General features: G+C 31.2%; 2 protein-coding genes across 3 annotated transcripts in view; one reads left to right on the forward strand and one right to left on the reverse strand.

Annotated features, from left to right (window-relative positions):
- mmp28 (matrix metallopeptidase 28) overlaps positions 1-14536 on the forward strand; it is a 33281-nt gene extending 18745 nt beyond the window's left edge. The window contains exon 9 of one of the 2 annotated variants that reach the window (XM_056373762.1): positions 14293-14536. The gene's annotated coding sequence lies outside the window, so the exon portion shown is untranslated. Of the gene's footprint in view, positions 1-4036; positions 4166-14292 lie in introns of those variants that run through there. The other variant, XM_056373761.1, reaches the window with a different exon arrangement.
- LOC130167498 (protein FAM124B) lies at positions 1-27659 on the reverse strand. The gene is made up of 7 exons (XM_056373759.1): positions 27365-27659; positions 26930-26973; positions 5415-5630; positions 4636-5031; positions 4010-4206; positions 2927-3089; positions 1-2107 (listed from the first exon to the last, which is right to left on the reverse strand). The coding sequence occupies exons 1-7, from the start codon at positions 27433-27435 to the stop codon at positions 1500-1502; spliced, it is 1695 nt and encodes a 564-aa protein (XP_056229734.1). The 5' UTR covers positions 27436-27659; the 3' UTR covers positions 1-1499.
- Between the last annotated feature and the right edge of the window lie 70 nt (positions 27660-27729).

Genomic DNA, 27729 nt, shown 5'->3' on the forward strand with positions numbered 1-27729 from the left:
CTGTTTTATTCAACTGTCTTTTAATACTAAGCCTTAAGACATTTCTCTACATCACTGAACAGTTTAGACACTAAAGAGCCTCATAGTTGATACTTCCTGACTAAGCCTTTTTTTCCAGTAACACCCATTAACAGTATACATCTTTGAGCTGCCCTGAACATCCACAGTGTCCTGTTGACCAGCTCATATTGTATAACCTTGAATCATATGCATTTGATCCAGCACTGGCCACAATCCACATGTAACACAAATGATCATTAGATTGAGTTTCACCTGTAGTAGGTGAGATTTAAAGTTTAAGTCAACAGGAAAAGGTGTAAAATAATTGTAGAGCAGACTAGTATGACCTGAGTCGTGAGAAATTAATAGATTTTTTTCCTCAACTAATACAACATTATCTTTTATCAGACTTATCAGTCTCTAGACAGCTATAATCAATACAATGATCATGTCCACTGTGCAAAATGTGGGTTTGACTACAATTAGTTGTACCTGATCAGTCCAATACATGATGGACTTGCGGATCTCTCATTTTACTGTGGCCTTAGTAATTAACATTTCTGAGGTCTCAGGCTGAGGATACATTTGAGACACCTTACATTAGAATAGTAAATATATCCAAATGTTTTCTTTGATTATTTATTTAGAAAATCCTGTTAACACTAGGCTATCAGAGGAAAAAAAATATCTGAGAAAATTCAATAGTCTTCAATACAGTAATTTGGCCAAGTCTAATCCACCACTTCTACATTTCAACACACAAATTCTAGAACAAGGATAATTTGAAGTGCATTAAAACAAATGTAATAAAAAGCCACTAGGCTATACTTTTACTATGTAAAGCCTGGTTTCAGATCTGTAACACAGACTGACCATGCTGCACTGTGAAGAGTAATCAGATCTCTAATCACGATCAACAGCAACATCAAAGTGTTTCACGCTGAGATCATCTTCATCTGTTTCAAAAGCAATCTGAAAATAAGACATTAGTTTTTCTAGCTGAGTAATGTGACAGAAACCTAGACTGGCATTAGTACCACATACAAAACCTTACCTTCACGTTTGCTATTCACAGGGCTACAAATTAGCAAAATATCTGTACAAATCATTAGTTTGATCTCAACATTATAAAGGTAATTTGGACATTCAACAATGTTATTACCTGCACTGTCTTACACAGCACTCACCTTGTGCTGCTCTTTTAACACATCTGTTAGAGTAGGATGTGGACAGTTATTCGGCTACTGTACATTTTGGAAATTTATTGGACTAGTCAAACCATTTTAAGAATTTATACTCCAAGACACTTTTGAGTGGAAAGTGTCTCCTGCAGCTGAACTTTGGTTTCCTCTATGTTCCAGAGCACTGCTCTTTTGTCAAACTACACATCCTCCTGTTTGACTTCAGATCCTCGTTAGAGGGTTTCTCATCTTCTCCATGTGATATGTTTTTAATTGCAATGTGATTATTACCACAGCATGTGGCACAGCAGCAGGAGTTTAGATGAAGAACTCATCCACTCCCTCCTCGTTTGTGCGTGCTGATAGCAGCTCAGCAGTAGTCCTATTCTCTACCACAGGCCCTTTGGAGGGGCTCTGTCCTACTGCCACAGTCCTGCTGCCACAGCCTTCCTTGGCTCCATCCGTATAACCAGCAGAGCCCCACGTCCTGGAGGGGCCCCGAGGGTGTGTGTGTGTCCGTGGCAGACACTCACTCAACTCCTTGGCCAGACTCTCGACGGCTGAAGCCCCAACGGCTGCAGGTCTCTCAGAGTGGAAAGTCATCAAAAGGTCTATGGAGGAAGAGCGAGTAATCGTTTTGGCTGCTGTGTCAGAGTGCAGTGAGACAGGGACTCCTGTGTCCACATTGGTCTCCGGCTCCTCCTCGTCCTCTTCCAGGAGGAGATGGGAGCAAGAACGGGTGATAGAGGGGCGCAGAGGAGATTCAGGGTGATTGGAGGTTGAGGGCGGGGCAGGGCTGCTGCGCTGGGATGAGTAACAGGAGCTGCCTGGAGGGGTGCTACAGCAGCTTCCTGATCCAAGGCTCTCTGCTCCACCTCCTCCTCCATGAAGCTTCTCCAGGAAGGGGTCACTGCGTGGTCTGTGACCTAGAAACAACCAACGATGTATCAAGCAGTCTCATAAAAGTGTCCAGTTAAAATGTAATGGACTCGATTGTAATTTGAGTAGTGTCAACTCAAGGTGACTGTAGAGAAAAGTTTCTCAACCTTGAAGTGAAATGGTATTTGATATATTTTTAATAAAAAATAATTGAAATGTTTAAAAATATATCATCTTGGACCTCCTTAAATGTAAATTGAAAAATGCTGTTTCCACATTTACAAGATGACTTGACAGCTCTCTAACTGCTGGGGTGATGAGATCGGATTTCAGTAGGATGAAGTTAATTAAACCTTTCTGCAGAAGACACTGACCCACTTCAAACAAACTGCATGTCAATGTAGCTAAATAGCTAGTTTAACTACTTTGCCTGAAGTTTCCTATCGTTACTCATTTCAAATATTAAGACTTCACACTTAGCTGGCAAACTCTCCATGTCTCTGATTCATTTTGGCCTGTTATGATCCAGTCTTACGTACAATATCCTCCCACATACAAATGATCACTTAATACACTGGCTGTCTGTGAGCTGTGGGAAAATTTAGAAAGAATACACTCATGAGTTGAGTCAAATCATCATATTCAACTCGGTGGCCTTTGGCAGACAGCTCAGCGTGATAGTAATTTAGAGACCTGTCTCACTACCAGTGATAGTGTCCCTGTTCAGATGGATGATGCCTCAGGCTCCTGACAATGAATCTGTGACTGGAAAGTACCAACTAATACCTGCAGCAGATTTACCACCCTGAAGATACATGAGTAGAGCATCTTAACTGCGCAAACACAGTTCTTCCTTCTGTACCTACCTTGTCTATGTGTTTGCCAGGGCAAGGGAGTGGTGAGGCTGCAGGGCGACAGGCTGTGGCCCTGTCCTGAGCTCCTGAGCTGCATTCCTCGAGGGGACACGCTGGGGCAGGTCAGGGGGAAAGCACAGGTCAGAGGTCGCTGAGGTTGAGCTGGGGTTTTCACCTGCAGCACAGGAGGCGAGGGATTATGATTTCCGCCCGGACTAGAGAGATTTAAGCATGCTAAGTATCTTTGACAGAATTAACATACACGCATCTATGGCTTTGAGTCTATTCTCTGAAAGACAGTAATCACATGCCTCTTTGATTTCATGATCACAGGAAGAATGACATAAGTGTTTTTTCCCCTTTCTATTGTTTAACTGATGCTTTTTTTTATCTTATGAGGTTCGTCATCTATGATTTTATCACCATCACAATAACTGAAGTATGTGTTTAAATGTTTAGGACTCTGTAAATCATGTGACAATTGTGAATCAAAAAAAAAGCTTCTCCTTGATTTATTCTTCGTTAAATAACCATCAGTTAACTGAAAGGCAACACATTATCATTCCTTCATCTCGTAAACAACTGCTGCTTTCCCTCAAAAGCAAACCTGTTATTTGACTGGGGAACACAGCAGCTGCATACTGTGTACAAAATTTCCTGTTGTACAAATCACGCTCTAACTGCAGGATGCACAAAGATCCTGCCTTTTACACTCTGTATTCTGTGATCTAATTATAGAGTAAATCTTCCAGCACAGTGCTGTGTGTTTTAAAGATAATGTAGGACTTTTTATGACTGTTGCAACCACTGACAAACCTCATCATCTAGTGTGGCACAAATCAAGGAGAATATTTTCTTTCATTCACAATTATCTCACGTTAAACGTTAAAGAGTGAGGCAAAAATAAAATACACATAACAGATATCACTCATTAAGCTGCATGTAAATTAAAAGACAGTAACTGAACAATTATGTCCACAATTATAGGAATTTTGTCATTTTGTACATTTTGTCGCATTTGACAACATTTTTTATCAAAACCTTTTCACTTTTTGGTGTCAGGTTACAATGAGGTCAGTATTGAGTTGCACTTACCTGGAAGAGAATCTTGTTTCCATCTAGGTCTTCTGTCTGCCAACGTGTATTGCTGATGGGTGTGCAGGGGTTTGGCAGCAGTGGGACCAGCTGGCCAATTTCTTCCACACTAAACTGCAGCACAGCAGAACTACATGTCTCCACTCGAACCCCTGGTGACAACTGCTTTAAAGCCAGCTGCAGGCACAACCCCGGCTCTGTGTGCGTGGGAGAAATCAGAGCAACAGGCAGAAATAAAGCAGAGCAGATCAAAACAGGATGGAATATCTTGAGGGACACTTTTAAAATGGTACAATTTTTATATTTAGAAATTTACTCTTAAACCTTTTTTAAAGATGTGATCTGACATTATCTGATTCCGCTCTGTTTCATGTTGTTCTATGCAGGTTCTATAATACAGTACAACTAATGTCTTAAAATGCTGCAGATAAAAATATAAGGATTCTGTAAAATAAACATATAGATGGACATGGCAAACAAATGATTTTGTGTCACTTTCACGCCTGTTTCCTTACTCTCAAGCTAACTCTCAAGGCTGGAGAGTTTGAGATGAAAATTTATATTTTTTTATTACTATAAAATATAAGAGCTGCACCAAAAAAAAACAAGAACAAACATGAAGTTACCAGTGTGGAGGGTGAACCAGCAGAAACCAGTCTTCTGCTCCTCTGCCTGTTGCTGTAGTACTGTCTCATACAGCCGCACAGCGTCCTCATAGTTGTCATATCCACTGTACAGTGTCACACGTAGTATTTCTCCTCCACAATGCACTGGTCGAACCCCCCACACAGGCATCCCTGCACCCAAACTATAGAAGTCTCTGCTAGGCAGGAGGTAGGGCCGCAGCAGGGCGTTGGCAGGGGAGCTGCTAGACGTAATGTGGATCCCTCCAGTTCGGTTGCCGCAGCTCTCGGTATGATGGTACTGCCAGGGAGGCCTTTGAAAGAAGTCCAGCACTTTGAGGATTCGTTCCTCTCCATAGGCCTCATGGAGGAAGAACGTGATGGCCAGGGAAGGGTAGCCTGAAACATTTTTGGCAAAGGTTTATTCTCAATCAACCTTAAATAAAAACAGATGCAATTCTAGAAGGGGAATCTCATAGTGGGATGGCATGTTTACACCATACACAGAATAAATGTAGTATTCAGTTAAGAGTACAACTTTTAAAGCGGTCTTTGACATGAACAGAAAGTTTAAATGGCGTACATTTCTGTGAACATGTCTTTTTTTCACATATGGAAAGTATTATTTTTCCTCTTTATGGAGAAAAATACACCTACAGGATATGCAATGAAATTAAATATACAGGCATGGTTTTGAATCCCTGCCAATGAAATACCTGAGACCTGAGTGAAGAACAAAATGTACCTTCATTAAATGCAGAATGCACAGCAAGGATCCTTACCTGAAACAGGACAGAGGTGGGTGTAACTCCTAAATGGGGAGGCCCTCTCTGACACATGGAAGATACGGAGGCTTGGACAGAGCCAGCACAGCAGGCGATCCAAGGTGTGCTGCAGCAGCAGAGAGTCTCCAGGATTGGCCAGCAGATGCAAATTCATTAGCAGGAGCTGCTGCTGCCGCTGTCGCTGCGGCTTGCCCCTTCTGGTAACGAGCTCAACTGGGGCAAAACACACACACAATGTAAGAAGTTATTTTAGACAGGTGCAAACATGCGTTAAAACCAGCACAGAAATACTACCAGATGGCAAAACAAATGTCTAGATAACTAAAAGGGCACTCTATCAATTTTACACATCAAGATCTTACTATGAAATTATTTATTTATGGGGCGGGACAGTGATGCAGTGGCCGCACAGTGAGAAGGTTATGGGTTCAAACCCCAGGCATTTCTGTTTCAGTTTGCATGTTCTCCCTGTGCCTGCGTGCGCTCTCTATGGGTACTCGGGTTTGCTCCTGCAGTCCAAATACATGCACTTTAGCTTTATTGGCGACTCTAATGCCTTACTATTCTATGACATTTTTATGCCCTACTACACTTTAATATTTTTAACTCTTTACTATATTTTTAATGCCTTACTATAGAATGACTTTTAGGCCTTACTATACTATGACAATTTTTGACGTTTTTATGCCTCATTATACTATGATGTTTTTTGATGTCTTTATGCCTTACTACAGTATGACTTTTTGTGCCTTTCTATACTATGACATTTTTTGACATTTTTATGCCTTACTGTACTGATGTTTTTTTGATGTTTTTACGCTTTAGTATACTATGGCGTTTTTATTCCTTACTATACTATGACGTTTTTTTAATTTTTTATGCCTTCCTATACTATGACGTTTTTTGACACTTTTTGCCTTACTATATTATGATGTTTTTTGACGTGTTTTTCCCTTAGTGTACTATGACATTTTTTGACATTTTTGCCTTACTATACTATGATGTTTTTTGACATTTTTATGCCTTACTATACTATGACTTTTTTATGTTATTATGCCTAATTATACTAAGACTTTTTATGCTTTACTATCGTATAATGTTTTTTGACATTTTTATGCCTTACTATACTAGGACGTTTTTCAACATTTTTATGCCTTGGTATACTATTTATACAATTTTTGACTTTTGTACTATACTATGACGTTTTATGCCTGATTAAATTATGATGTTTTAAGGCGTTTTTATGCCTCACTATACTATGATGTTTTTTGATTTTTTTTTATGCCTTACTTTACTATGAATTTTTATTCTTTACTATAATATGACATTTGTTAAGCATTTTTAATGTCTTATTGTACTATTACATTTTATGATGTTTTTATGCCACAGTATACTATGACGTTTTTATTCCTTACTATACTATGACGTTTTTTGAATTTTTTATGCCTTCCTATACAATGACGTTTTTTGACACTTTTTGCCATACTATATTATGAAGTTTTTATGACTTATTGCACTATGACGTTTTTTAGCATTTCTATGCCTCACTATTCTATGATGTTTTTTGATTATTTTTTTTATACCTTACTTTTATACTTTGCTATAATATGACATTTGTTAAGCATTTTTAATGTCTTATTGTACGATTATGTTTTATGATGTTTTTATGCCTTACTATATACTATGACCTTTTTCGACATTTTTTGCCTGACTATACTATGGCGTTTGACACTTTTTGCCTTACCATACTATGACTTTTTTTGACATTTTTTGCCTTAGTATACTATGACGTTTTTTGACACTTGTTGCCTTCCTATACTATGACATTTTTTGACATTCTTTACCTTACTATACTATGATGTTTTGACATTTTTTTGCCTTACTTCACTTTTTATGCCTTACTATACTATGATGTTTTTTGACACTTTTTGCCGTACTATACTATGACGTTTTTTGTAGTTTTTATGCCTTACTATACTATGACGTTTTTTTGACAATTTTATGGCTTAATATACTATGACTTATTTTTTAACATCTTAGTATAATTAGGCATAGAAACGTGAAAAAAGTAATAGTATAGAAAGGCATAAAAAAGGAATCGTATAGTAAGGCATAAAACTACAAAGGACATCATGGTACAATAAGGCATAAAAACTTGAAAAAAGTTATTGTTCTATGACGTTTTCATGCCTTGTTGTACTATGATGTTTTTAGAGATTTTTATACCTTACTAAACTATGACTTTTTTATATTTTACTATCCTATAATATTTTTTAAATGTCATGATATATTACTGTATAAAGATGTCATTGTATATTAAGGCCTAAAAAGTGAGAAAAACAACATAGTATAGTATGGCAAAAATAGTGAAGAAATGGTATGGTACTTTAAGGGATAAAAACATCAAAAACGTCATAATATACTACTGTATGAAGATGTCATTGTATATTAAGGCCTAAAAAGTGAGAAAAACGACATAGTATAGTATGGCAAAAAAAGTGAAAAAACGACATAGTATAGTATGGCAAAAACGGTGAAAAAATGGTATGGTATTTTAAGGCATAAAAACATCAAAAACTTCATAATAAACTAAGGTATGATGATGTTATAGTATAATGAGGCCTAAAAAGTGAGAAAAATGACATAGTATAGTATGGCAAAAATAGTGAAAAAATGGCATTGTATATTAAGGCATAAAAAGTGAGAAAAACGACACAGTGTAGTATGGCAAAAAAAGTGAAAAAACGATATAGTATAGTATGGCAAAAATGGTATGGTATTTTAAGGGATAAAAACATCAAAAACGTCATAATATACTAAGGTATGAAGATGTTATAGTATATTGAGGCCTAAAAAGTGAGAAAAACGACACAGTGTAGTATGGCAAAAAAAGTGCAAAAACGACATAGTATAGTATGGCAAAAATAGTGAAAAAATGGTATGGTACTTCAAGGGATAAAAACATCATAAATGTCACAATATACTACTGTATAAAGATGTCATTGTATATTAAGGCCTAATAAGTGAGAAAAACGACACAGTATAGTATGGCAAAAATAGTGAAAAAATGGTATGGTACTTCAAGGGATAAAAACATCACAAATGTCATAATATACTACTGTATAAAGATGTCATTGTATATTAAGGCCTAAAAAGTGAGAAAAACGACACAGTATTGCATGGCAAAAGTAGTGAAAAAACAACATAGTATAGTATGGCAAAAATAGTGTAAAAATGGCATAGTATTTTAGGCATAAAACATCCAAAATGTCATAATATACAACTGTATGAAGATGTCATCGTATATTATGGCCTAAAAGGTGAGAAAACGACATAGTATAGTATGGCAAAAGTAGTGAAAAAATGGTATGGTACTTCAAGGGATAAAAACATTTAAAATGTCATAGTATACTACTGTATAAAGAAGTCATAGTATATTAAGGCCTAAAAAGTGAGAAAAAAGACATAGTATAGTATGGCAAAAATAGTGAAAAAATGGTATGGTACTTCAAGGGATGAAAACATTTAAAATGTCATAGTATACTACTGTATAAAGAAGTCATAGTATATTAAGGCCTAAAAAGTGAGAAAAATGACATAGTATAGTATGGCAAAAAATTTTGAAAAAATTGTATAGTATATTAAGGGATAAAAGCATCAAAAACGTCATAATATACTAACGTATGAAGATGTCATAGTATAATAAGGCCTAAAAAGTGAGAAAAACGACAAAGTATAGTATGACAAAAAAAGTGAGAAAAACGACATAGTATAGTATGGCAAAAAAAGTGAAAAAATGGTATGGTACTTTAAGGGATAAAAACATTTAAAATGTCATAATATACTACTGTATAAAGATGTCATTGTATATTAAGGCCTAAAAAGTGAGAAAAACGACATAGTATAGTGTGGCAAAAAAAGTGAAAAAACGACATAGTATAGTATGGCAAAAGTAGCTAAAAAATGGTATGGTACTTTAAGGGATAAAAACATTTAAAATGTCATAATATACTACTGTATAAAGATGTCATTGTATATTAAGGCCTAAAAAGTGAAAAAACGACACAGTGTAGTATGGCAAAAAAAGTGCAAAAACGACATAGTATAGTATGGCAAAAATAGTGAAAAAATGGTATGGTACTTCAAGGGATAAAAACATCATAAATGTCACAATATACTACTGTATAAAGATGTCATTGTATATTAAGGCCTAATAAGTGAGAAAAACGACACAGTATAGTATGGCAAAAATAGTGAAAAAATGGTATGGTACTTCAAGGGATAAAAACATCACAAATGTCATAATATACTACTGTATAAAGATGTCATTGTATATTAAGGCCTAAAAAGTGAGAAAAACGACACAGTATTGCATGGCAAAAGTAGTGAAAAAACAACATAGTATAGTATGGCAAAAATAGTGTAAAAATGGCATAGTATTTTAGGCATAAAACATCCAAAATGTCATAATATACAACTGTATGAAGATGTCATTGTATATTAAGGCCTAAAAAGTGAGAAAAACGACATAGTATAGTATGGCAAAAGTAGTGAAAAAATGGTATGGTACTTCAAGGGATAAAAACATTTAAAATGTCATAGTATACTACTGTATAAAGAAGTCATAGTATATTAAGGCCTAAAAAGTGAGAAAAAAGACATAGTATAGTATGGCAAAAATAGTGAAAAAATGGTATGGTACTTCAAGGGATGAAAACATTTAAAATGTCATAGTATACTACTGTATAAAGAAGTCATAGTATATTAAGGCCTAAAAAGTGAGAAAAATGACATAGTATAGTATGGCAAAAATTGTGAAAAAATGGTATGGTACTTTAGGGGATAAAAACATTTAAAATGTCATAATATACTAACGTATGAAGATGTCATAGTATAATAAGGCCTAAAAAGTGAGAAAAATGACAAAGTATAGTATGACAAAAAAAGTGAAAAAACGACATAGTATAGTATGGCAAAAATAGTGAAAAAATGGCATTGTATATTAAGGCATAAAAACATCACAAATGTCATAACATACCACTGTATAAAGATGTCATTGTATATCAAGGCCTAAAAAGTGAGAAAAACGACATAGTATAATATGGCAAAAGTAGTGAAAAAATGGTATGGTACTTCAAGGGATAAAAACATTTAAAATGTCATAGTATACTACTGTATAAAGAAGTCATAGTATATTAAGGCCTAAAAAGTGAGAAAAAAGACATAGTATAGTATGACAAAAAAAGTGAGAAAAACGACATAGTATAGTATGGCAAAAAAAGTGAAAAAACAACATAGTATAGTATGGCAAAAATAGTGAAAAATTGGTATGGTACTTTAAGGGATAAAAACATTTAAAATGTCATAATATACTACTGTATAAAGATGTCATTGTATATTAAGGCCTAAAAAGTGAGAAAAACGACATAGTATAGTGTGGCAAAAAAAGTGAAAAAACGACATAGTATAGTATGGCAAAAGTAGTGAAAAAATGGTATGGTACTTTAAGGGATAAAAACATTTAAAATGTCATAATATACTACTGTATAAAGATGTCATTGTATATTAAGGCCTAAAAAGTGAGAAAGACGACACAGTATAGTATGGCAAAAGTAGTGAAAAAATGGTATGGTACTTTAGGGGATAAAAACATTTAAAATGTCATAATATACTACTGTATAAAGAAGTCATAGTATATTAAGGCATAAAAAGTGAGAAAAATGACATAGTATAGTATGACAAAAAAAGTGAAAAAACGACATAGTATAGTATGGCAAAAATTGTGAAAAAATGGCATTGTATATTAAGGCATAAAAACATCACAAATGTCATAACATACCACTGTATAAAGATGTCATTGTATATTAAGGCCTAAAAAGTGAGAAAAACAAATATAGTATAGTATGGCAAAAAAAGTGAAAAAACGACATAGTATAGTACGGCAAAAGTAGTGAAAAAATGGTATGGTACTTTAAGGGATAAAAACATTTAAAATGTCATAATATACTACTGTATAAAGATGTCATTGTATATTAAGGCCTAAAAAGTGAGAAAGACGACATAGTATAGTATGGCAAAAAAAGTGAGAAAGACGACATAGTATAGTACGGCAAAAGTAGTGAAAAAATGGTATGGTACTTTAGGGGATAAAAACATTTAAAATGTCATAATATACTACTGTATAAAGAAGTCATAGTATATTAAGGCATAAAAAGTGAGAAAAATGACATAGTATAGTATGACAAAAAAAGTGAAAAAACGACAGTATAGTATGGCAAAAATAGTGAAAAAATGGTATGTACTTTAAGGCATAAAAACATCAAAATGTCATAACATACCACTGTATAAAGATGTCATTGTATATTAAGGCCTAAAAAGTGAGAAAAACGAATATAGTATAGTGTGGCAAAAAAAGTGAAAAAACGACATAGTATAGTACGGCAAAAATAGTGAAAAAATGGTATTGTATATTAAGGCATAAAAACATCAAAAACGTCATAATATACTACTGTATAAAGATGTCATTGTATATTAAGGCCTAAAAAGTGAGAAAAACGAATATAGTATAGTATGAGAAAAAAAGTGAAAAAACAACATAGTATAGTATGGCAAAAATAGTGAAAAAAATGGTATGGTACTTTAAGGGATAAAAACATTTAAAATGTCATAATATACTACTGTATAAAGATGTCATTGTATATTAAGGCCTAAAAAGTGAGAAAAACGACATAGTATAGTGTGGCAAAAAAAGTGAAAAAACGACATAGTATAGTATGGCAAAAATAGTGAAAAAATGGCATTGTATATTAAGGCATAAAAACATCACAAACGTCATAACATACCACTGTATAAAGAAGTCATTGTATATTAAGGCCTAAAAAGTGAGAAAAACGAATATAGTATAGTATGAGAAAAAAAGTGAAAAAACGACATAGTATAGTATGGCAAAAATAGTGAAAAAAATGGTATGGTACTTTAAGGGATAAAAACATTTAAAATGTCATAATATACTACTGTATAAAGATGTCATTGTATATTAAGGCCTAAAAAGTGAAAAAAACTACATAGTATAGTGTGGCAAAAAAAGTGAAAAAACGACATAGTATAGTATGGCAAAAATTGTGAAAAAATGGCATTGTATATTAAGGCATAAAAACATCACAAATGTCATAATATACTACTGTATAAAGATGTCATTGTATATTAAGGCCTAAAAAGTGAGAAAGACGACACAGTATAGTATGGCAAAAGTAGTGAAAAAATGGTATGGTACTTTAAGGGATAAAAACATTTAAAATGTCATAATATACTACTGTATAAAGATGTCATTGTATATTAAGGCCTAAAAAGTGAGAAAAACGACATAGTATAGTGTGGCAAAAAAAGTGAAAAAACGACATAGTATAGTATGGCAAAAATAGTGAAAAAATGGCATTGTATATTAAGGCATAAAAACATCACAAACGTCATAACATACCACTGTATAAAGAAGTCATTGTATATTAAGGCCTAAAAAGTGAGAAAAACGAATATAGTATAGTATGAGAAAAAAAGTGAAAAAACGACATAGTATAGTATGGCAAAAATAGTGAAAAAAATGGTATGGTACTTTAAGGGATAAAAACATTTAAAATGTCATAATATACTACTGTATAAAGATGTCATTGTATATTAAGGCCTAAAAAGTGAAAAAACGACATAGTATAGTGTGGCAAAAAAAGTGAAAAAACGACATAGTATAGTATGGCAAAAATAGTGAAAAAATGGCATTGTATATTAAGGCATAAAAACATCACAAACGTCATAACATACCACTGTATAAAGAAGTCATTGTATATTAAGGCCTAAAAAGTGAGAAAAACGAATATAGTATAGTATGAGAAAAAAAGTGAAAAAACGACATAGTATAGTATGGCAAAAATAGTGAAAAAATGGTATGGTACTTTAAGGGATAAAAACATTTAAAATGTCATAATATACTACTGTATAAAGATGTCATTGTCTATTAAGGCCTAAAAAGTGAGAAAAACGACATAGTATAGTGTGGCAAAAAAAGTGAAAAAACGACATAGTATAGTATGGCAAAAGTAGTGAAAAAATGGTATGGTACTTTAAGGCATAAAAACATCACAAATGTCATAATATAGTAAGGTATAAAGATGTCATAGTATAGTAAGGCCTAAAAAGTGAAAAAAACAACATAGTATAGTATGGCAAAAGTAGTGAAAAAATGGTATGGTACTTTAAGGCATAAAAACATCACAAATGTCATAATATAGTAAGGTATAAAGATGTCATAGTATAGTAAGGCCTAAAAAGTGAAAAAAACAACATAGTATAGTATGGCAAAAATAGTGAAAAAATGGCATTGTATATTAAGGCATAAAAACATCACAAATGTCATAACATACCACTGTATAAAGATGTCATTGTATATTAAGGCCTAAAAAGTGAGAAAAACGACACAGTATAGTATTAAAAAAAAAGTGAAAAAACTAAATAGTATAGTATGGTAAAAACGGAGAAAAAATGGTATGGTACTTTAAGGGATAAAAACATTTAAAATGTCATAATATACTACTGTATAAAGATGTCATTGTATATTAAGGCCTAAAAAGTGAGAAAAACGACATAGTATAGTATGGCAAAAAAAGTGAAAAAACGACATAGTATAGTATGGCAAAAACGGTGAAAAAATGGTATGGTATATTAAGGGATAAAGACATCAAAAACATCATAATATATCATGGTATAAAGATGTCATAGTATCGTAAGGCATAAAAATCTCTTACTATAGTAAGAAACAAAAATGACGTGACGACCGCTCCACCAGGGCACTAGGTATCCTTGTTTTATTTTGCCGCTTTCTTTTTAGGTGCTAGATGCAGGGATCAGCCTGATGCCCTACACCTGAACGTGGTGTGCTGCATAACGTCTTCCCCCTTGAAGTATTGGCTCTCTGACCTCCTTGGCTATCTCTGTGGCTGTCTTCAACATCACTCCCACACGCCTCACACACCTGATGGCAGTGTTGGCCTTTCTATTGTTTATTGTATTTCAATTACTTGTTGACGAACATCTCATTGTTCTATTTCTTGAATAAATCATTTGAAACTGTGTCTCCCATTTCTTGTTGTCGAGCCATTGAGCAAGCTGTGAAACATACATATAGTAAGGCATAAAAAGTCATACTAAATTTAGTAGGGCATGAAAAAGTGAAAAAAATGGCAAGGTATATTAAGGCAGAAAAACATCAAACTAGTACATTTTTAATAGTAGTAGTAGTTTTTTTCTATATTAGTGGAGGTAGTAGTTTTTTTTCTAGATTAGTAGTAGAAGTAGTAGTAGTTTTTTTCTAGATTATTATTGTTAAAAGAAGTAGTTTTTTCCCTAGATTTTTAAAAGTAGTCTTTTTTTCTAGATTAGTAGAATAAGTATAAGTTTTTTTATAGATTGGTAGAATAAATAGTAGTGTTTTATCTAGATTATTTGAAGTAGTGGTTGTTTTTCTAGATTAGTAGACTAAACAGTCGTTTTTTTCTAGATTAGTTGAAGTTATGGTTGTTTTTCTAGATTAGTAGAAGTAATTTTTTTCTAGATTAGTAAAATAAGTATTAGTTTATTTCTAGATTAGTTGAAGTAGTCTTTTTTTCTAGATTAGTATAATAAGTAGTCGTTTTTTTCTAGATTAGTATAAGTAGTAGTAGTTTTTTTTCTAGATTACTTGAAGTAGTAGTTTTTTTCTAGATTAGTAGAAGTAGTTTTTTTCTAGATTATTAATAGTAGATTGTTTTCTAGATTATTAATAGTAGATTGTTTTCTAGATTACTTGAAGTAGTAGTTTTGTTTTTAGATCAGTAGAAGTAGCAGTTTAGTAGAATAAGTAGTAAAGAACTACTTTTACTTCAACTAATCTAAAAAATCCCCACTTATTCCATTAATCTAGAAAAAACTACTACTTCTTATAATCTAGAAACAAAACTACTACTATTATTCTAGAAAAAACTATTACTAATACTAATCTTGAAAAAAACTGCTTCTACTAATCTAGAAAAAACTACTACTTATTCCACTAATCTAGAAAAAAAACCTTCTATTAATTCTACTAATCTAGAAAAAACACTATATAGTATTTTAAGGCAGAAAAATACTAATGTATAAAGATGTCATACTATATTAAGGCCTAAAAAGTGAGAGAACAACATAGTACAGTATGGCAAAAAAAGTGAAAAAACGACATAGTATAGTATGGCAAAAACTGTGAAAAAATGGTCAGGTATTTTAAGGGATAAAAACATCAAACTAGTACATTACTAATAGGAGTAGTAGTTTTTTTCTATATTAGTGGAAGTAGTAGTTTTTTTCTAGATTAGTAGTAGAAGTAGTAGTAGTTTTTTTCTAGATTATTATTGTTAAAAGAAGTAGTTTTTCCCTAGATTTTTAAAAGTAGTCTTTTTTTCTAGATTAGTTGAAGTAATGGTTGTTTTTCTAGATTATTAGAAGTAATTTTTTTCTAGATTAGTAGAATAAGTATTAATTTATTTCTAGATTAGTTGAAGTAGTCTTTTTTTCTAGATTAGTATAATAAGTAGTCGTTTGTTTCTAGATTAGTATAAGTAGTAGTAGTTTTTTTCTAGATTACTTGAAGTAGTAGTAGTTTTTTTCTAGATTAGTAGAGGTAGTTTTTTCTAAATTACTTGAAGTAGTAGTAGTTTTTTTCTAGATTAGTAGAAGTAGTTTTTTCTAGATTATTAATAGTAGATTGTTTTATAGATTACTTGAAGTAGTAGTTTTGTTTTTAGATCAGTAGAAGGAGCAGTTTAGTAGAATAAGTAGTAAAGAACTACTTTTACTTCTACTAATCTAAAAAATCCCCACCTATTCCATTAATCTAGAAAAAAACTACTACTTCTTATAATCTAGAAAAAAACTACTACTATTATTCTAGAAAAAAACTACTACTATTATTCTAGAAAAAAACTATTACTAATACTAATCTAGAAAAAAACTGCTTCTACTAATCTAGAAAAAACTACTACTTATTCCACTAATCTAGAAAAAAAACCTACTATTAATTCTACTAATCTACAAAAACACTATATAGTATTTTTGATCAGTAGAAGGAGCAGTTTAGTAGAATAAGTAGTAAAGAACTACTTTTACTTCTACTAATCTAAAAAATCCCCACCTATTCCATTAATCTAGAAAAAAACTACTACTTCTTATAATCTAGAAAAAACTACTACTATTATTCTAGAAAAAAACTATTACTAATACTAATCTAGAAAAAAACTGCTTCTACTAATCTAGAAAAAACTACTACTTATTCCACTAATCTAAAAAAAAACCTACTATTAATTCTACTAATCTAGAAAAAACACTATATAGTATTTTAAGGCAGAAAAATACTAATGTATAAAGATGTCATACTATATTAAGGCCTAAAAAGTGAGAAAAACAACATAGTTTAATATGGCAAAAAAAGTGAAAAAACGACAAAGTATAGTATGAGAAAAAAAGTGAAAAAACGACATAGTATAGTATGGCAAAAACGGTGAAAAATGGTATGGTATATTAAGGGATAAAAACACCAAAAACGTCATAATATACTAAGGTATGACGATGTCATAGCATATTGAAGCCTAAAAAGTGAGAAAAACGTCATAGTATAGTATGAGAAAAAAAGTGAAAAAACGACATAGTATAGTATGGCAAAAAAAGTGAAATAACGACATAGTATAGTATGGCAAAAATAGTGAAAAAATGGTATGGTACTTTAAGGCATAAAAACATCACAAATATCATAATATACTAAGGTGTAAATATGTCATAGTATATTAAGGCCTAAAAGTGAGAAAAACGACATAGTATAGTATGACAAAAAAAGTGAAAAAACGACATAGTATAGTATGGCAAAAATAGTGAAAAAATGGTACGGTACTTCAAGGATAAAAACATTTAAAATGTCATAATATACTAAGGTATAAAGATGTCATAGTATATTAAGGCCTAATAAGTGAGAAAAACGACACAGTATAGTATGGCAAAAATAGTGAAAAAATGGTATGGTACTTCAAGGGATAAAAACATCACAAATGTCATAATATACTACTGTATAAAGATGTCATTGTATATTAAGGCCTAAAAAGTGAGAAAAACGACACAGTATTGCATGGCAAAAGTAGTGAAAAAACAACATAGTATAGTATGGCAAAAATAGTGTAAAAATGGCATAGTATTTTAGGCATAAAACATCCAAAATGTCATAATATACAACTGTATGAAGATGTCATCGTATATTATGGCCTAAAAGGTAAGAAAACGACATAGTATAGTATGGCAAAAGTAGTGAAAAAATGGTATGGTACTTCAAGGGATAAAAACATTTAAAATGTCATAGTATACTACTGTATAAAGAAGTCATAGTATATTAAGGCCTAAAAAGTGAGAAAAAAGACATAGTATAGTATGGCAAAAATAGTGAAAAAATGGTATGGTACTTCAAGGGATGAAAACATTTAAAATGTCATAGTATACTACTGTATAAAGAAGTCATAGTATATTAAGGCCTAAAAAGTGAGAAAAATGACATAGTATAGTATGGCAAAAAATTTTGAAAAAATTGTATAGTATATTAAGGGATAAAAGCATCAAAAACGTCATAATATACTAAGGTATGAAGATGTCATAGTATAATAAGGCCTAAAAAGTGAGAAAAACGACAAAGTATAGTATGACAAAAAAAGTGGGAAAACGACATAGTATAGTATGGCAAAAATAGTGAAAAAATGGTATGGTACTTTAAGGCATAAAAACATCACAAATATCATAATATACTAAGGTGTAAATATGTCATAGTATATTAAGGCCTAAAAAGTGAAAAAACGACATAGTATAGTATGACAAAAAAAGTGAAAAAACGACATAGTATAGTATGGCAAAAATAGTGAAAAAATGGTACGGTACTTCAAGGGATAAAAGCATCAAAAACGTCATAATATACTAAGGTATGAAGATGTCATAGTATAATAAGGCCTAAAAAGTGAGAAAAACGACAAAGTATAGTATGACAAAAAAAGTGGGAAAACGACATAGTATAGTATGGCAAAAATAGTGAAAAAATGGTATGGTACTTTAAGGCATAAAAACATCACAAATATCATAATATACTAAGGTGTAAATATGTCATAGTATATTAAGGCCTAAAAGTGAGAAAAACGACATAGTATAGTATGACAAAAAAAGTGAAAAAACGACATAGTATAGTATGGCAAAAATAGTGAAAAAATGGTACGGTACTTCAAGGGATAAAAACATTTAAAATGTCATAATATACTAAGGTATAAAGATGTCATAGTATATTAAGGCCTAAAAAGTGAGAAAAACGACATAGTATAGCATGGCAAAAAAAGTGAAAAAGCGACATAGTATAGTATGAGAAAAAAAGTGAAAAAATGGTATGGCATTTTAAGGGATAAACAAATTTAAAATGTCATAATATACTACTGTATAAAGCTGTCATTGTATATTAAGGCCTAAAAAGTGAAAAAACGACAAAGTATAGTATGAGAAAAAAAGTGAAAAAACGACATAGTATAGTATGGCAAAAACGGTGAAAAATGGTATGGTATATTAAGGGATAAAAACACCAAAAACGTCATAATATACTAAGGTATGACGATGTCATAGCATATTGAAGCCTAAAAAGTGAGAAAAACGTCATAGTATAGTATGAGAAAAAAAGTGAAAAAACGACATAGTATAGTATGGCAAAAAAAGTGAAATAACGACATAGTATAGTATGGCAAAAATAGTGAAAAAATGGTATGGTACTTTAAGGCATAAAAACATCACAAATATCATAATATACTAAGGTGTAAATATGTCATAGTATATTAAGGCCTAAAAGTGAGAAAAACGACATAGTATAGTATGACAAAAAAAGTGAAAAAACGACATAGTATAGTATGGCAAAAATAGTGAAAAAATGGTACGGTACTTCAAGGGATAAAAACATTTAAAATGTCATAATATACTAAGGTATAAAGATGTCATAGTATATTAAGGCCTAATAAGTGAGAAAAACGACACAGTATAGTATGGCAAAAATAGTGAAAAAATGGTATGGTACTTCAAGGGATAAAAACATCACAAATGTCATAATATACTACTGTATAAAGATGTCATTGTATATTAAGGCCTAAAAAGTGAGAAAAACGACACAGTATTGCATGGCAAAAGTAGTGAAAAAACAACATAGTATAGTATGGCAAAAATAGTGTAAAAATGGCATAGTATTTTAGGCATAAAAACATCCAAAATGTCATAATATACAACTGTATGAAGATGTCATCGTATATTATGGCCTAAAAGGTGATAAAACGACATAGTATAGTATGGCAAAAGTAGTGAAAAAATGGTATGGTACTTCAAGGGATAAAAACATTTAAAATGTCATAGTATACTACTGTATAAAGAAGTCATAGTATATTAAGGCCTAAAAAGTGAGAAAAAAGACATAGTATAGTATGGCAAAAATAGTGAAAAAATGGTATGGTACTTCAAGGGATGAAAACATTTAAAATGTCATAGTATACTACTGTATAAAGAAGTCATAGTATATTAAGGCCTAAAAAGTGAGAAAAATGACATAGTATAGTATGGCAAAAAATTTTGAAAAAATTGTATAGTATATTAAGGGATAAAAGCATCAAAAACGTCATAATATACTAACGTATGAAGATGTCATAGTATAATAAGGCCTAAAAAGTGAGAAAAACGACAAAGTATAGTATGACAAAAAAAGTGAGAAAAACGACATAGTATAGTATGGCAAAAAAAGTGAAATAACGACATAGTATAGTATGGCAAAAATAGTGAAAAAATGGTATGGTACTTTAAGGCATAAAAACATCACAAATATCATAATATACTAAGGTGTAAATATGTCATAGTATATTAAGGCCTAAAAGTGAGAAAAACGACAGTGTGCAACTGATTATTTGAATCTGCTTGTACTACTATATTGACCACCAAACCACTTCATGTGGATGTTCTTATCTGCAGGTATTTTGAGCCACTTGGTTATTTTTTATCTTTTTCTTCTTATCCTTTTGACTTCCCTTGTCTTACAATGGCATTCTATTGCCTGTAAATATTTCACTGTTTTTGTTTAATTATGAAATTTTATTGAGGTTTTTTTAAAAGGCAATTGACAAAAAAAGTGAAAAAACGACATAGTATAGTATGGCAAAAATAGTGAAAAAATGGTACGGTACTTCAAGGGATAAAAACATTTAAAATGTCATAATATACTAAGGTATAAAGATGTCATAGTATATTAAGGCCTAATAAGTGAGAAAAACGACACAGTATAGTATGGCAAAAATAGTTAAAAAATGGTATGGTACTTTAAGGGATAAAAACATTTAAAATGTCATAATATACTACTGTATAAAGATGTCATTGTATATTAAGGCCTAAAAAGTGAGAAAGACGACACAGTATAGTATGGCAAAAGTAGTGAAAAAATGGCATGGTACTTTAGGGGATAAAAACATTTAAAATGTCATAATATACTACTGTATAAAGAAGTCATAGTATATTAAGGCCTAAAAAGTGAGAAAAATGACATAGTATAGTATGACAAAAAAAGTGAAAAAACGACATAGTATAGTATGGCAAAAATAGTGAAAAAATGGCATTGTATATTAAGGCATAAAAACATCACAAATGTCATAACATACCACTGTATAAAGATGTCATTGTATATCAAGGCCTAAAAAGTGAGAAAAACGACATAGTATAGTATGGCAAAAATAGTGAAAAAATGGTATGGTACTTTAAGGGATAAAAACATTTAAAATGTCATAATATACTACTGTATAAAGATGTCATTGTATATTAAGGCCTAAAAAGTGAGAAAGACGACACAGTATAGTATTAAAAAAAAAGTGAAAAAACAACATAGTATAGTATGGCAAAAATAGTGTAAAAATGGCATAGTATTTTAGGCATAAAACATCCAAAATGTCATAATATACAACTGTATGAAGATGTCATCGTATATTATGGCCTAAAAGGTGAGAAAACGACATAGTATAGTATGGCAAAAGTAGTGAAAAAATGGTATGGTACTTCAAGGGATAAAAACATTTAAAATGTCATAGTATACTACTGTATAAAGAAGTCATAGTATATTAAGGCCTAAAAAGTGAGAAAAATGACATAGTATAGTATGGCAAAAAATTTTGAAAAAATTGTATAGTATATTAAGGGATAAAAGCATCAAAAACGTCAAAATATACTAACGTATGAAGATGTCATAGTATAATAAGGCCTAAAAAGTGAGAAAAACGACAAAGTATAGTATGACAAAAAAAGTGAGAAAAACAACATAGTATAGTATGGCAAAAATAGTGAAAAAAATGGTATGGTACTTTAAGGGATAAAAACATTTAAAATGTCATAATATACTACTGTATAAAGATGTCATTGTATATTAAGGCCTAAAAAGTGAGAAAAACGACATAGTATAGTGTGGCAAAAAAAGTGAAAAAACGACATAGTATAGTATGGCAAAAATAGTGAAAAAATGGCATTGTATATTAAGGCATAAAAACATCACAAACGTCATAACATACCACTGTATAAAGAAGTCATTGTATATTAAGGCCTAAAAAGTGAGAAAAATGAATATAGTATAGTATGAGAAAAAAAGTGAAAAAACGACATAGTATAGTATGGCAAAAATAGTGAAAAAATGGTATGGTACTTTAAGGGATAAAAACATTTAAAATGTCATAATATACTACTGTATAAAGATGTCATTGTCTATTAAGGCCTAAAAAGTGAGAAAAACGACATAGTATAGTGTGGCAAAAAAAGTGAAAAAACGACATAGTATAGTATGGCAAAAATAGTGAAAAAATTGCATTGTATATTAAGGCATAAAAACATCACAAATGTCATAATATACTACTGTATAAAGATGTCATTGTATATTAAGGCCTAAAAAGTGAGAAAAACGACATAGTATAGTATGGCAAAAAAAGTGAAAAAACGACATAGTATAGTATGGCAAAATAATTTTAAAAAATGGCATGGTAATTTAAGGCATAAAAACATCAAAAATGTCATAATATACTAAGGTATAAAGATGTCATAGTATATTAAGGCAAAAAAAGTGAAAAAACGACATAGTATAGTATGGCAAAAGTAGTGAAAAAATGGTATGGTACTTTAAGGCATAAAAACATCACAAATGTCATAATATACTAAAGTATAAAGATGTCATAGTATAGTAAGGCCTAAAAAGTGAAAAAAACAACATAGTATAGTATGGCAAAAATAGTGAAAAAATTGCATTGTATATTAAGGCATAAAAACATCACAAATGTCATAACATACCACTGTATAAAGATGTCATTGTATATCAAGGCCTAAAAAGTGAGAAAAACGACATAGTATAATATGGCAAAAGTAGTGAAAAAATGGTATGGTACTTCAAGGGATAAAAACATTTAAAATGTCATAGTATACTACTGTATAAAGAAGTCATAGTATATTAAGGCCTAAAAAGTGAGAAAAAAGACATAGTATAGTATGGCAAAAAAAGTGAAAAAACAACATAGTATAGTATGGCAAAAATAGTGAAAAAATGGTATGGTACTTTAAGGGATAAAAACATTTAAAATGTCATAATATACTACTGTATAAAGATGTCATTGTATATTAAGGCCTAAAAAGTGAGAAAAACGACACAGTATAGTATGGCAAAAGTAGTGAAAAAATGGTATGGTACTTTAGGGGATAAAAACATTTAAAATGTCATAATATACTACTGTATAAAGAAGTCATAGTATATTAAGGCCTAAAAAGTGAGAAAAATGACATAGTATAGTATGACAAAAAAAGTGAAAAAACGATATAGTATAGTATGGCAAAAATTGTGAAAAAATGGCATTGTATATTAAGGCATAAAAACATCACAAATGTCATAACATATCACTGTATAAAGATGTCATTGTATATTAAGGCCTAAAAAGTGAGAAAAACGAATATAGTATAGTATGGCAAAAAAAGTGAAAAAACGACATAGTATAGTACGGCAAAAGTAGTGAAAAAATGGTATGGTACTTTAAGGGATAAAAACATTTAAAATGTCATAATATACTACTGTATAAAGATGTCATTGTATATTAAGGCCTAAAAAGTGAGAAAGACGACACAGTATAGTATGGCAAAAGTAGTGAAAAAATGGTATGGTACTTTAAGGGATAAAAACATTTAAAATGTCATAATATACTACTGTATAAAGATGTCATTGTATATTAAGGCCTAAAAAGTGAGAAAGACGACACAGTATAGTATGGCAAAAGTAGTGAAAAAATGGTATGGTACTTTAAGGGATAAAAACATTTAAAATGTCATAATATACTACTGTATAAAGATGTCATTGTATATTAAGGCCTAAAAAGTGAGAAAGACGACACAGTATAGTATGGCAAAAATAGTGAAAAAATGGTATGGTACTTTAAGGGATAAAAACATTTAAAATGTCATAATATACTACTGTATAAAGATGTCATTGTCTATTAAGGCCTAAAAAGTGAGAAAAACGACATAGTATAGTGTGGCAAAAAAAGTGAAAAAACGACATAGTATAGTATGGCAAAAGTAGTGAAAAAAATGGTATGGTACTTTAAGGGATAAAAACATTTAAAATGTCATAATATACTACTGTATAAAGATGTCATTGTATATTAAGGCCTAAAAAGTGAGAAAAACGACATAGTATAGTATGGCAAAAAAAGTGAAAAAACGACATAGTATAGTATGGCAAAAGTAGTGAAAAAATGGTATGGTACTTTAAGGCATAAAAACATCACAAATGTCATAATATACTAAGGTATAAAGATGTCATAGTATAGTAAGGCCTAAAAAGTGAAAAAAACAACATAGTATAGTATGAGAAAAAAAGTGAAAAAACGACATAGTATAGTATGGCAAAAAAAGTGAAATAACGACATAGTATAGTATGGCAAAAATAGTGAAAAAATGGTATGGTACTTTAAGGCATAAAAACATCACAAATATCATAATATACTAAGGTGTAAATATGTCATAGTACATTAAGGCCTAAAAAGTGAGAAAAACGAGATATTATAGTATGACAAAAAAAGTGAAAAAACGACATAGTATAGTATGGCAAAATAATTTTAAAAAATGGCATGGTAATTTAAGGCATAAAAACATCAAAAATGTCATAATATACTAAGGTATAAAGATGTCATAGTATATTAAGGCCTAAAAAGTGAGAAAAACGACATAGTATAGTATGAGAAAAAAAAGTGAAAAACGACATAGTATAGTATGGCAAAAATAGTGAAAAAATGGTATGGTACTTTAAGGCATAAAAACATCACAAATATCATAATATACTAAGGTGTAAATATGTCATAGTACATTAAGGCCTAAAAAGTGAGAAAAACGAGATATTATAGTATGACAAAAAAAGTGAAAAAACGACATAGTATAGTATGGCAAAATAATTTTAAAAAATGGCATGGTAATTTAAGGCATAAAAACATCAAAAATGTCATAATATACTAAGGTATAAAGATGTCATAGTATATTAAGGCCTAAAAAGTGAGAAAAACGACATAGTATAGTATGAGAAAAAAAAGTGAAAAACGACATAGTATAGTATGGCAAAAACGGTGAAAAAATGGAATGGTATATTAAGGGATAAAAACATCCAAAATGTCATAATATACTAAGGTATGAAGATGTCATTGTATATTAAGGCCTAAAAAGTGAGAAAACCGACAATATATAGTATGGCAAAAAAAGTGAAAAAGCGGCCTAAAAAGTGAGAAAAAAAGTGAAAAAATGGTATGGCATTTTAAGGGATAAACACATTTAAAATGTCATAATATACTACTGTATAAAGCTGTCATTGTATATTAAGGCCTAAAAAGTGAAAAAACGAAAAAGTATAGTATGGCAAAAAGATTTAAAAATATAATGGCAAGAAAGAAAATTAAAAAATGGCATAGTGTATTAAGGCATAAAACAAATAATGTCGAAAAACATCATAGTACAGTAAGGCATAAAAATGTCAAAAAACGTCATAGTATAATAAGGCATAAAAACGTCAAAAAAATATTATGTAAAAAATCATAGTATAGTAAGGCATGGAAACATTAAAAGAGAGTCATAATATAGTAAGTCTTAGAATATTATAGTATATTAAGGCATAAAACAAATAATTTCAAAAACGTCACACTATAGTAAGGCATAAAGATGTCAAAAAACGTCATAGTATAATAAGGCATAAAAACGTCAAAAGAAACGTTATATAAAAAGTCATAGTATGGTCAGGTATAAAAATGTCATAGCAAAGCGTCAAAAAAAGGCCATAGGCACAAAAGATCATACTAAAGTAAGGCATAAAATCGTCATAGTACAGTAAGACATAAAAACGCCAAAAACCGTAATAGTACAGTAATGTATAAAGAGTCATAGCATGGTAAGGTATAAAAATGTCCATATGATGTGAGCGTTCAGTTGTATTAAGCAGTTGACTTGGAGATGTAGCTTCTTGGAGGGCCAATTGGAATGATCTAATATGACTTCACTCCAAACAGTGGGAATGGGTTATGCCTTACTATACTGACTCTTTTATGCCTTAGTATAGTGCAACTTTTTATGCCTTTTTATACTATCACATTTTATACTATGACTATGACTTATGACATATATATGACTTATATGTCCCCCTATAAGAGGATAAATTATTATGATATATACATCCTCTGGATATGAAGATATAAGTTCATGACATATATGAAATACTCTCTATGAAATACATATATAGTAAAATGCAAACATGCTTATTAAAATTCTATATGTTTGTATATGATTTCCTTAATAATTTCTTCTTAAATTTAAACATTCATGTCTATCTTTTATTTTTACATCTATAATATGAACATATACTAACAGGTTTTGGGATGGATGTCTATTTATGAAATACTCTCTATGAAATACTAATATAGTAAAATGCAAACAACATGCTTATTAAAATTCTATGTTTGTATATGATTTCCTTAATAATTTCATCTTAAATTTAAACATACATGTCTATCTTTTATTTTTACATCTATAATATGAATATATACTAACAGGTTTTGGGATGAATATATATTTATGTAACATGTGTCTATAATATAAACAGACAAACATAGACATATATGTCAATATTTGATATTGTTCCAATTTTGAAAAGTTTTAATACGCAATTTTTTACATATATAGGATATACTTTTAATACATATACGATTGTACTTCATATGTACATATATTTCATATATGAAAATTTAACATATATATTTCATTTGCGTATGGACATTGCTGAAGGTAAATTCAGATCTTATATGTTAATAAATCGTTTGGTTGACGGGGTTGCGGGGTTGTTGCGTCCCTGCCAATGTTGAGACCAAACTTACGCCCTTGCTTACTGCCAGTTGATGACATCCTGCTGCAGTCAGATCTAAAGAAGACACGAAATGAGAAGCACATGAGTGATTACCTCCCAGACACTTTTTGGTTTAGACTGGCTGGTGGAAAGACAAAAATCTGTCTCCATCTTGTGGTGGCTGGTTTGGAAACCTGCCCTTTTGCTTTGGTCACCATGACAACACATTATCTGTTGTTAGCTAACCTAAGCTTAAAAAGTCAATTTATGAGAAAATATCATGAAGAGTGCAGCAATAACAAGAAGTTGCACTTAAGTGGTAAGATGTTGAAACACACACTTCAGCTGCTGGTTTGAAATGTCAGCCCTCTCTCACTTTTCTGTCTTGGACTAAACTAATTTCCATTGTGGCTGCGGTTATACAGCGAAGCTAATGTTAGCCCGGAGCTAACGGTTGTTGACTCACTCGGCAGTCTCAGCTCCGGAGTCCACGTTTTCATCGTCAGCTCTCTTTAACTCCGCCGTTCCTCGAAACATCACCCGGTACACACTTTCACATTTGGCCCACTGTTCCGGACAGAAAGTTTGAGTGGTGTTTGCAGCAGCAGTCCTGGCTGAGAGTGAAAAGCATCCTGTTGGATTTCTTTCCACAGCCTGCTTTTAAAAAAAATGGGACGCCGTGCTGGGACACTGACGTCACCAGGCAACCATACACCGTTATGTTAAAATAAAGGTTCTGTATGATTATGAAGAAATACAGAAAAAAATAATAAACGGGGTGTCCTTACTCAAATTTAGACTACATACATGTTGCATCAAGTTTAAGAAGTT

Source organism: Seriola aureovittata, chromosome 4 (genome assembly GCF_021018895.1).
Source record: "Seriola aureovittata isolate HTS-2021-v1 ecotype China chromosome 4, ASM2101889v1, whole genome shotgun sequence".
Taxonomy (NCBI): domain Eukaryota; kingdom Metazoa; phylum Chordata; class Actinopteri; order Carangiformes; family Carangidae; genus Seriola; species Seriola aureovittata.

Bases quoted from the DNA above. Each gene is read 5' to 3' on its own strand.
- LOC130167498 (XM_056373759.1), bottom strand. From the start codon at position 27,435: ATGTTTCGAGGAACGGCGGAGTTAAAGAGAGCTGACGATGAAAACGTG. The intron at 5,631-26,929 runs GTAAGTTTGGTC...GTTTTGCCCCAG, and splicing joins AACTGGCAGTAAGCAAGGGC to TTGAGCTCGTTACCAGAAGG. The intron at 4,207-4,635 runs GTAACTTCATGT...CCACGCACACAG, and splicing joins CTGGTTCACCCTCCACACTG to AGCCGGGGTTGTGCCTGCAG.